At 36.4% G+C, this 12,624-nt stretch overlaps 1 protein-coding gene across 2 annotated transcripts in view; it reads right to left on the bottom strand.

The window, feature by feature from the left end:
• Positions 1 to 12,624, bottom strand: part of Grm7 (glutamate metabotropic receptor 7) — a 986,583-nt gene that overhangs the window by 366,438 nt on the left and 607,521 nt on the right. For both annotated transcript variants that reach the window (XM_023719803.1, XM_004635231.1), the window contains exon 5: positions 168 to 308. In XM_023719803.1, the coding sequence (XP_023575571.1) occupies positions 168 to 308 (141 nt within the window). The remainder of the gene's footprint in view (positions 1 to 167; positions 309 to 12,624) is intronic.

The following is a 12,624-nucleotide window of genomic DNA, read 5'->3' as shown; positions in this document are numbered from 1 at the left end:
CTTATCCTGCAAGACTTATGCTCCTGTTCCATTTTCTGAGCAATGTAGTAAAATTCAATTTGCTTTTTACAATTTGTCTCCAGCCAAGCTTCCTACTGTCAGCTATGCAGACATTTCGATGCTGGCCACATAAAGTAGCAGGCTAAGGACAATAAGAATGAAATTACCTGTGCATTTGCGATCTGTGTCTTCTTTTTTTGACCCACTAATCGTCAGCTTGCAGTTGAAGTTTTCCTCCCAGTACTCAGCAAACCATACATTTCTTCTGTTGTTCTCAAGTGTGCGGGATGTGAAGTAAGCATCAAACCCTAAACAGAGTTAGATGAAAAGGTCAGTGTTTGCCGGGCACCGTCGGCATGTCTACAGAAATAAAAAGGACCAGGGATTTTTTTTTTTCTTTCACTAGACTAGCTGCTCTTTTGTATCAATGAAAGGAGAAAAAAAATATCAACAGAAGAAAACAAAACAAAACAAAATAAAACAAAAAATTCTAAGGTTAATCTATGGGTTAATTCTGATTCAATTTGTCAGACAGATGTGGGGCCTACAAATGATGTTTTCCCAGAGAAATACGCATTAGAAATGTTAGAAATGACTAATCATGACACACTTTGCATTTTTTTCTAAATTAAACCAGGGAAAAACTTTCTCTTTTTTTAAATTTTCTTTTCAAAGTTTTATTGATAAACATATAGCAATGAGACAGTTTCAAATCAAATCGAAAGTACAGTTTCAACAAATAATACACTGCATACATTCTTCTCAGTGGTTAATTGCTGTACAAGATGCAGACTTGTGATCCTACTTACAAACACCATTAGAACAAATCATTCTATTCATTAAGAGAATGCAACTATATATCTATCCCAACCACTTTGAATACACAGATACAAAATGGACATTCATAGTTATACCCCAATTTTTTAAGTTCCGTTGTTGAATATTATAGGTGTGTAAACTCAGCAAAATATTCTAAGAGTCCAGTAGCCCATAATAGCATTGGGTCTTCTGTTTAACTGGCAATGTCAGAAATTATTGACCTGAGTCCCCCACAGCTCAACATAACAACATGGCTTTACTTCCTATATTTCATCTTCATACTTTTCTACTGGATGGTTAATGAGACTTTTTTAGTGCTCACTACAGACCAGTTTCTGTGCTTTATGCAGATATTTTCTTGTGTTTATCTCCAAGAGTGATGTCATAGTTACTATCATCCTTCCCATTTCACAGATGGAAACCAGAGAAATAGAGAAAGCGACATGTTTAAGGTCAACCATTATACCATGATCTTCATTCTTAATGGCTTCATCTACTAACCTGTGGAAACTATTTGAGGAACTCTTCATTGTCATGCTATCATGTAACTGACTTGCTGGTCAAAAGGAAAATGAGATGTTTGCTCTTTACAGAAGGCTTAGGTAAAATAAGCCCCATATAAATGTAGATCTTTTCATAGAACATGCCCTGGTGGGTAGAATCTCAAGACATCAAATCCCCAGAAATTATGTAGCTATCTACTTAAGCTAAGTAACTTCAGAATTCCTTTTTAAAATCTTTAATTAATTAATTAATTTGTTACAGGGTCTCACTTCGCAGGTCAGACTCATGGTGATTCTCCTGTCTCAGCTTCCCAACAGGGGTTTTGGTGGCCACCTCCATGTGCCCAGTGTTCCGGGGCTGGTATGGTATGTGGTACCAGGGATTGAGCCTGGGTCCTTGCACTTGCCAGGCAAGCACTCAGACTTCCCAGCTAGCGCAGTAGCCCCAATGCAACTTTAAATAGTTCAACAGGGATACAAGGGCTTGTATGAACCAGAATGAAAAGCAAAACAAAGCAAACAAACTTAAGACTGGATTATTCATTACAAATACTAGGTTTAAATCTTAGCACCACTAATTTCACTCCCTTGTGGAAACATCAGCAAGTACACACTTAATATTTCTGATCTTCCCTTCACCCCTCTGTGAAAAGGAAGATGCGACTACCTCGTCCACCCACAGTGTTCTAATAGAAGTGGGAAGAATTTAGAAACTTAGAAAGCTGAAAGTCAAGAGCCATGAAAAAGTATAGACTAAGTTTCATACACTTAAATTATTCAAAGTTTTCCTTTAAGCCCATAAAATATTCACATCGGAAGCTAAATATTATAAAAATATTTTTAGCTTTTTATTGGCTTGCAATATATCATAATTACATTCACTTGGAAGTGTTGGCCCATGCATATGGCATATTTTGTACATTTTCCATCTTATTAGTCCCTTAAGAATATCCCTCCCTATCTTTTTCTCTGCTTCTAACATGCTCCTTTATTTCCTTACTCACTTTTAATGCTTATTTATGTAAATTTAGGTGTCTCATATAAAAGAAATCATGCGATATGTAGCATTCTATGTGTGACTTATTTGACTTAATACTATGGGCTCAAATTGCATCGACTTTTCTGAAAATGACATGATTTTATTCTTCTTTATGAGTGAATAATATTCATCTGAATAGCATGTGTGTATATGTACCGTGTGACCTTTATCCATTTGTCTATTGATGGACATTCAGGCTGTTCATGAGTTTAACTGTTTCAAGTTGTAGGACTATAAACATGAGTATGCATGCTTCACTATGGCAGGATAGTCTTAACTCTGGGGAATATATCTGGAAATAGTAATATTTAAATGGAAATTGTAATTTCTTTGTGTTTTTGAGGAACCTCCGTATTAATTTCCATGATGGCTATGTTAGTTTTCACTCTTCCCAATGATTTTGAAGTGCTCTGGCTTTCCCACATACCTGCAATGTTGGTTGCTTTTTGTATTCTTGATGATAGCAACTTTGACTGGGGAAGACAATCTCAAGAGCTGTTCTGATTTGCCCTTTCTTAATGGCTAAGTGATGAACATTTTTCATGCATTCATGAAATTTTTAAGTTTTTTATTTGTATTTCTTCTGAGAAGCATCTATTTAGCTTATTTGCTCATTTTTCATAGTTTTCTTTTCTCTGGAGAAGGGTTCCATTGTTTATAATTTATAGGTACTAAATCTCTATCAGAAGAGTAGAAGACAAAAAAACCACATTATATAGTTTGTCTCTTCACTCTGTTAATTGCTCCTCTTTCATTGCAGAAGCTGTTAAATTTGATGTAATCCCCTTTTGGTATTATATCCTATTCTATTGAAATTTTATTCAGAAATTTCTATCGCTGTAGCTTCAATTGTTTTCATAAATTATTGTTTAGTTGTTTCAATATTTCTGTCTATATATTTAAGTCTTTGACACATTTTGAGTTACTTTTATTACAAGGTGAAAGATGTCCCCAAACTGAATGCTTTAGGGAAAACACTAAGTAATTTATGTGTATTTTCTCATTATATGTCATATTAACCCAAGGATATAGGTCTTACTCCTATCCATAGTTCAGACAATGAAATGAAAAGTCAGAAAAAAATTTGGATCCAAGTCCCCCAGATTCTATACTCTGTCTTCTGACCATGCAACTAAGTAGTGTTAATCTTCAGTATATGACACAATCATTTGGCAACCAAGTAGTAACATGGAGCCCAGGAACACGTAGGTAAGTGACTTTTTTCCCCTTAAACTTCCTAGGAGATGCCTTTGGTCTCCAAAAGTTCATACTACTGCTGTATGTATGTAGGGTTCTGCTATAAAGCCATGCTCTCCCAATAGTAGATGCCCCACCACCAAAATATTACATTGGCCATTGAAAAACCTTGTGATTCAATAGGCATATAGAGAAACTATTACATAATCAGGCCTCTGAGTGGGCAAATCTCTCCAAATGGGGTTATGATCTGACAGTTTCAGGCAAAGGTAAGCTTCACAAAACAAATTTCTTCTAAGACCACTCAGAGAAGCCAATGCAGCCAGAGATCAAAAGCTATTACTTCTTTCAGTTACTTCTTCCTGATTTAACCTCTACTTAGCTGATTCACAATAATTTTGGGATCTAAAAATCTACTTTTCCTTACCAGAACTATGACAAAAATAAATTGATTCTCACCAGTTCCCTCTACTTATATTCATTTATAAAGAATGAAATTGCCCATAAAGTTTTCTAGTTTTCTAGCCACACAAGATCAATGACTTGGACTGTATTTGGTAGGTCTATATTAATAGATAAAGAGCTTCTATATTAATGGGAATGGGCTGCTACTTTTAAGCCCCATCTCTGCCCTAAAATACCACTCCTTTACTCTTGATCTGCCATGAGTTTCTACAATATAAAGAATCTACTCTTCTCCAGTTTGAAAAAGAGTATTCAGTATAAGCTGTGTAGTCACCAAGGTGAGGCAGAGAGTCACAGTCAAAGCAGAAATTATAAAAATTTAATGTAATCTAATTGTGTGTGTGTGTGTGTGTGTGTGTGTGTGTGTGTTCCCCTGTAGATTGAGCCATCCTCAACTGTACTAGATCACAGAGGAAACTGATCTAGATATAGATCTCATTATAAAGTCACCAGAGTTTAAAAATATAACCCAGGGCATCAAGACGAGGATTTTAGTTCAAAGGAAACAGAACCAGAGTTATGTTAAATGAGAAAGACCATCCCTTTATGTGGAACAGATGGAATTCTTAGTATGAAATTATTCCTTTAGTGGGATACATGAATTTCATTTTAGAAATTAATCTCCAGGCCATTCTGAAGCCAGTGCCCCATTAAGTACATGTTAAATAACATTACTATATTCTTGTATATGAACCTAAAACAATGTAAGAGAAATGAAGAGAAAGCTGTTACTTATCTGGTTCTTCTCTCTTTTAAAAATGTACTGCCTTCAAACATTCCCTGAAATTTGTGGTTGAGACAAGAGAGTGTAAATCAATGGAGACATAATTCATCCCAGGTGGTATGTTTGGGAGGTGACCTTTCCAGCCAAGAGGAGGAAAAAAGCTCTCAGCACTGTGTGATATCAAAGGAAAGCTATCGAAATGTCAAAAGGGGGTCAGAGGACATAACTGCCTACTCTGCCAGGGCAGGAGGAGGCTGACAGATACTAATATGGCTTTATGCAGCATCAGAAAGCAACCAGTAACTCTGATGGCTGCTTTGCCTACTCAAGCCACTCATCACAGATTAGAATTTACCCAGAAGCCAGCCAGGTAAGAATCACCATACCTATTTCACAAGCTCATGTAGGGAGAGACCGTTAGCATTTCCTTGTGTTCTGTGTCTCTAGTTTAGTAAGGCTATGCAATCGAAATGCTGATCATCACAGGGATATGACTCCAGTAGAACATATAAATGTAGGAACTTTTTTTTCTTTTTCTTGTATTTTAGGGAAGGGTCCACAGGGTGTTCAGGGTCTCACTACTAGATCAGACTTGCAATGATCCTCCTGTTTACAGCCTCCCAAGGACTGGGATTACAGGTGTGTGCCACCATGCCCAGTCTCAATTGCTGCCTCAGCATACCCTGGGAGTGGGGCTGGCACTGCAGGCCTGGGTACTGAACCCCAGGCCCCTGCACCTGCCTGCAGGCACTTTAATCTGCTGAGCTATTTGGCCCACCACTGCAGAAACTTAAAAAAAGAGAACAAGAAAGTAAAAGACAGGTGAGAAAGATTAAAAATGAAGCTAAAAACAAAGGAAACATTCATGGGAGGTGCAGAGAAACTCACGCCCTCTACAGCTGGGACACTAAATTATTTAGGAAAATAGATCAATCTTACCATTGATGTTTCTAATTCATATGCTCTTGTGAGCTAGCTATTTCACATTTGAGCACATTTCACTAAAGGAAGCTGTGTGTGGGCTGGCAAGCAGTCTAAAGCACCTGCTTAGGCAAACTTAGGTAAGCACAGGGACTGTGGTTCAATCCCTGGAAGCAGATACTGTGCTAGTCCTGCCCCCAGGGTGGGCTGAGCTGCCCCCTAAAAAGAAAGCCTTATGACTTTTCAATAGGACACACATTCTGGGATGATAAGGGAGGCAATGTTCAGAATAGCTAAAGTCTGAAATATAACAAATATTCATGAATTATGCAACAACTGCAGTGTGGCATGCTACACAGCAAAGTAAATACTGTTCACGGAAACTTATGTGAGTCTCACACTAACAAATACACAAACAAAGCATAAAAAGAATCCATTCAGTAATATTTGTGTTATGCAAAAGTTTTAAATTAGGCAGAACTAAGCCACATGTACCTAATGAGGTAGACAGACGTGATCCAACTTTGAAGGAAGACAAAGGCCTGTGATGGTGGAAATTGGATATTCCAAAAACTACTCTATTTCTGGAGGACAAGAGAGGAGAAAGTCATGACAGTTCAGGGGCACTGGGTGGTGGGACACTGGTTTTTCGGCTAATGTTTTGCTTTCTATATTATTTTAAAACTATATCTCTTTTCTTTATGGCATCTCCTACTTTCATGATATAACCTCCTGCAGTGTGCAACGTCACTCTTCCTAATTCCCTGAATTTGCAAATGTGATTTTCTTTGAAAATATTTGGATATTACTTGTCAATAAATTACAAGAGTAATGAAAGATCTTGAGATGAGTGTATCTGTTACTCATGTGTGTTCTGAATCCAATTTAAGTGTCCTTATAGGAGACTCATAGAAGAGAGACCGAAGAAGAATGGAGGCACGGGAAGTTTGAGGCAGAGACAGCAGTGAGGGAGCCAAAGCTACTCGCTTCCTAAAGAGACCAGAAGCTGAAAAAGGGAAAGATTCTTCTCTCGAGCCTTCAAAAGCACATCACCAAAATCTTGCTGAAACCATAATTTGGGACTTCCGGACTCCAGAGACATCATCCTGTGTGCATTTAACCATATCCAGGCATTTTGAGGCTTCATATCTCTTGACCGTGGGATTGGAAATGGTCATAGGAACTGTGGTTTTGCATCCTTGATTTAGGGGTCATGCGGTGTTTTCGTTATACACCTCCACTTGACACAGAAGTGAGTGTGTTCAGGGTCTGTTTCTTACTGGTCTCTCTTGTGAAATTTTGAGTCCAGTTGGTCTGAGGTCATGGGCTACTTATCTCTGTATTCTCCATTCAAATTCCTGTAAATACTTACTGAAACAAATGGCAATTAAAGACTTGCAAATCAGGTTGGCAGGAAGATCACCACTAGTCTAGTGGGACAATCTGGGCTCTCAGAGGCACCCAAAAATTCTCCAGCTTTGTCTACTGATGAAAGTGTGGAAGCCAGCCATTATTTTTGAGAAAACAAATAAGAATTATTGCAATGGAAATTATACCACAAAGAACAAATATTCCCATGGGAAGAGTTTGTGGATGAAGTAGAAGGAATAATGTCTGCAATTTTATTCCATGAAATGCCTCCAAAGAGCTGTTGCATGTTATATAATGTCAGAATGCCTTCCATTTCTTCATTCTTTTAAACTGCCTAGGCAACAGAAGAGCATTTATGTAATCTGAGTGTACTTATATAGGAATAACTGTGGATATAAATAATACATATTAAATTGATAGTTTAATTGTTAACAAGCAGACACTGAAACAAGAGCTCAGTAGTCCAGTTCCTAGGTTTGTCATTTGCTAGAAAACCTTGAGCAAATGATCTCACTTGTCTAAATTTCCCAGTTTCATAGAAATGAAGATGATGATAATATCTAATTTATAGCATATTTAAAGCCTTTCAGTGTGCTAATATGTGCAGGGCTTACAAGAACACCTGATATAGAAGTGTCAATGTTACCTAACTTAAAACACACAGTTATACATACAAGGTAAGAAGGAGACAGGAAAATCAGGTTGCAGAATAAGGAGAAAAAAAATTAGGAAACTTTAGGCTTTAACTCCAGAGACTATGCAAGCAGTAGTCAGCTATCAGGATCCGTGCGATAGCACCACGTGAAGCAGTTGGAACTAGATATAGAACTGGGCTGGAGAGATAGCTCAGTGGAATAAGTGCTTGCCTGGCAAGTGCAAGGTCCTGAGTTCAATCTCTGGTACCAACAACAATAAATAAATACTGAACTGTCACCTAAAATTTATGCCATGTGTACTGACACTTGCTTGTGATCATCAAAACTCAGAAAACAGACATTAAAAAACTAGTTATAAAGATAATGTTTGAGGGGCCGGGGAGATGGCTCAGTGGAATAAGCACTTCCCTGGCAAGTGCAAGGACCTGAGTTCAATCTCTGGTTCTGCAAAAAAAAAATAAAAAGAAAAAGAAAAAAAGAAAAAAAAAAGATAATTTTTGAGCAATATTTAAACATTAAAATTTGGAACCATTATAGATACACTGAAATATCCAAAATGTTTAATTATCTCTGTGTTGAAGTAGTATGTGGCCATTAAAACTTGGGAAAGAAGAAAGCATAACTGCAAGAGCGTATGCTGGGAATTAAGAATTCAAATTACTATATTTTAAAAGTTAGAATTATTTTATAACTTGTGAAGTATATATAACCTTTATCAAGTCAAGTATCAGTATATCACTAATGAGTTTTTACTGACTGAATATTTTTTATTTTTACAGTTTTAGCTGGTACATTAAACATAAAAATTGCATATGCCATTAAATGTCATCATATATTTCAGTACTCAAATAACTTGTGTTATTTTCAAATAAGGTTAAACTACCTATATCTTAAAGCATTTCTTTGTGGTGAAGCCATTCAAAATCTTTTCTTCTAGTTCTTTGAAATGTATAGTTGCACTACTGCGCAATAGCACATCAGAACCCTGGCTCCTAACTGCGCCCAAGTACCCGCTCATTAGCAGTTCCCTATCCTTTTCCTCCTTGGCATCGAGTGATAACTAACTACCACGCCACTCTCAACTTTGATGAAATCCACTTTATATAGTCTGCCTATCAATGAGACAATGCGGCACTTGGTTTACTGGGCCCGGTCTATTTCACACAGTATAATGTTCGCTGCAGTCTCCCGTGTTGTTATACATGGCAGGACTTCACTTTATTCTTCGCTTATTTAGGTATTGTCGTTATTTGTATATGATTTGTGTTGTGAATGTAAATCAGGGATGTGCAAAAATATGGAAAATATTTGCATTTAAAAACTGTTTGTTTATATGAGGAGTGACAGAAAGCACAGTGGATGCTGCTTCCAACTGCCACGGAGTGGAAAGGCAGCCTCATGAAACCAGTATGATGTGTCCTCATTTGTGTTGTGTACCAGATCTGGCACCCGGCAACTTCTGGTTTTTCCTCTTTAGGGAAAGTAAATATGTTGAATTGATTCAGGACAATAAGACAGCTTAATGGAAGACACTCATGAAATAGGATTCCACAGCTGCTTCAAAAAGGGCTAAGAACATGAGATAAGAGGACTTCAAGTGAGAGGAAGGATTTTCAGGGATATTGATGGCAATGTGACTTTTACTGTAATAAATTTTTAAAATTTAATTATTGAGTGTTTTTGTCTTATTTATGCTTTTGGTTAAGAAAAGAGCTATAGATAAACGGGTACTTTTTTTGTTTTGTTTTCATGTTGTGTGTTTGTTTGCCAAAATACCTGCCCACTCCACATAGCATTCAAACTCTTACAAGCAGTAGAACTTTTTAGAAGAATAGTTATCAATCAAGATAATTACTCGTTCTATATACACTTAATTTTCACAAATATATTTTATGAACATAACCTTTATAAATATATTTATAGTTCATATAGCAAATATACTTGTGGAATAACTCTCTATGCCTGTTAACACAGCAAACATTAACCGTAAGTAGAGAAAACCATTCCAGTACTTGTCTGCAGTTCCAGCCTTAGGAAGCTAATGCACACTTTGAGGCAAGCTAATATATTTTAATGGATATGAATATATATTTTTAAGTGTTATGCTTGGAAATTTGCTGTATATCAAACGTAATACTTAGATATGAATATTTAAATAAATTAATGATAATACAATATAATATTTAATGGGTAACTACTGTACCCAGAACTTGGGTCTGAATGCTTCATATGAATTTTTATGTATTGGACATAAACACAATTTTGCCCTCATACAGCTCGCACTATTGTAACATCTCCTTGAAGATACAAAGGTAATCAGAGTTTTCTGCCTTAATAGTATCCATTTAAAATCCTAGTGAAAGAGTATGATAGGTGATTGAGACTATAGAAAGTCAAGAACAGTAGAACAGTAGAACATATTGCAGAGATTTATCCATTAGTCAGATCTTTAACTGAATTTTGTTTATAATTTTTTTTTCCTTAGTACTCAGCAGAATTCAAATTTTCACTGACTTCCTACTGAGCCACAGGTATTCCGGGTGAGAAAGAAGGAAAAGCTTTGAAAAACAGCACACCTGTTTTCCCTTATGTTAAATCCCACACAGAGTACACCTAGTATTTGACTAAAGTCTTGGTGCCAGTGAGGACAGAAAACTTGCTTCAGCATGCTGTCTTCAGAGAAGTTCATTCTCTTATTCTTTCTTGTGGAAAAGATGTCTTAAAAAATTAGTCATTTGCCATAGTTTCTGTTCTCTGGCCCTTGAACTTGAAGACCCTCTGTTAGCTTCTATTAGTGTGCTGGACCTCCAGGAAGACATCTGGTAGGAAGTTTCCAGATGGGGTGTTGGTTCAGTTAACTAAGTGAAGACAAGTAAGCACAATCGAAAACAATTCCCAAGAATCTGCCAGGGCATTTTCTAAATGAGATCTCCCTTCCATACAAGATACAATTTAGATTTTAGAGGGAGTGTTAGGCAAGATTTGTTGCTATGAATGCATTTCTGAGGTTTATAACATAACAACCTACACATATTGACTCAAATACAACCCCTCTGTCAGGAATTCATCCCTGATCTAAATGAGGTATCTGCAGAATAAGCATGTCTGCAACAGTTTACACCTGTGCCTACACACTGGAATCATGTGTGACGTTCAAAAAGTTTTGAACTCCAAACCAGACCAACTAAACCAGAGATTTTTCTGGAGGGCTCATGCTTTACCGTTTTTATATTTCCTGGTGAGTCTGATGTACACCAGCCTTGACAAAATGTGGCATAGATTTATCAGTTTGATTGTATATATAGATGACCAGTTTATAGACAGCTCTGGAAGAGTTGGACACAGTATACTGGAAACCACTTACACAATTCCCCCTCAATTAAACATATGGCTATAAATCACCATTGCTTAGGTTATAGGAGACTCAAGAATCTGCTGAAATAGCAAATAATGTTTGCCATGAATGATCACACCTTGGTGCCATTCTTAGAAAATTGTTATTCACCATATGAATGCTTTTCAAAATTTTAATTTTGAATACTCTGCTAATGCAAAATATATAAATATTCACATTTGCTGTTACTCTATTGAATCTGAGATCAAATTTATATTTTCATGTAGATTTTATGAACATTTATAAGGCATAATTCTGTGTTCATAAATGTTTATGGAGGTTTCAGGAATTATATTAAATCATCATTGTTATAATCATGATAATGATTTATAGTTTTCCAACAATCATAATCTTACAAAATAATGAATAATTGCTCCTTTTACAATAAAGAAATTATTGATCAATTCAGCAAATAGAACCTATTCATTTTTGTAGGCAATGATGATGTGGAAGTCAAACTCATGAGGAATTATTCTGCATTATGAAGGCTTGTGTTTTATTTTTAATAACTGTACAAAAATCATGTTGCTTGGTTACGATCTTTATTTTGTCCTCTGATCTAAAATTGTCTCAGCAGCCAGGAGTTTTCTGAGAGCTCAACACCTAAATTTATGTAATCAAACATCTATAACAATTCAGAAGGAATTTAACTAAAGTGATATTTCATTTTCTTTTTAATGACAGAGTTAGCAATTGCCTAAATACTGAGAGGAAGAAAAATCACTACTTTTGGAAGACAGACTGTGCATGTCTCAGAGAGGAAAATCTTGAAGAAAAAGAAAAAGGAAACCTATTGAACAATAGTATAAATATGTGACAGTTTAGTAGATGGATATTCATTGCAAAAAGAAGAAAAAATTGGGAGATGTTACTTTGTTATGAAATTTTGTTTACCATTTCTCCATAAAATATAAAAAAATAAAAGCTTAACATGTCATTTAAAATTTTCATAACATTGGCTATTTTCACTTACAAGTATTTACAGGTTTAAACATAACTGTGTAACATTCTAATATTTTAGTCCTTAGTCCAACAGTTCCTAAAACATATGTCTATGTGTTATCTCTCAAAGTATTCTTTTTTTAATGTATTTATTATAGAGTCTACAGGGTCTACAGGATCTCACTACATAGGTCAGACTCAGTGATTCTCCCGTTTCCAGCCTCCCCAGTGCTGGGATCACAGATGTGCTCCATCATGCCCAGTCTCAAGCATGCCCTAGGGGCGGGGCTGGCCTGGCACACCAGAGATAATTCCCCAACTGCTGTGCTCTGCCTAAACTGGTGCTTTAATCTGCTGAGCTTTTGGCTGGCCTTCAAACTATTCTTATCATATCAATTAAAACCTTTATTTTCAGAAATGCAAAAGCATAAATAAGTTGTGGAAAGCAGCTGCATTGGAATAAAGTCTCTTGCAAATAAATATTTTCATGTAAAGATCAAGAAACAAATTTAGGGGCTGGGGAGATAGCTCAGTAGAACAAGTGCTTGCCTGGCAAGGGCGAGGGCCTGAGTTCAGTCCCCAGTTCTGCCAAA

The sequence above is a fragment of the Octodon degus genome, unplaced genomic scaffold (genome assembly GCF_000260255.1).
Source record: "Octodon degus isolate 3935 unplaced genomic scaffold, OctDeg1.0 scaffold00071, whole genome shotgun sequence".
Taxonomy (NCBI): Eukaryota; Metazoa; Chordata; class Mammalia; order Rodentia; family Octodontidae; genus Octodon; species Octodon degus.
This window is presented reverse-complemented; position numbering and strand designations above follow the sequence as displayed.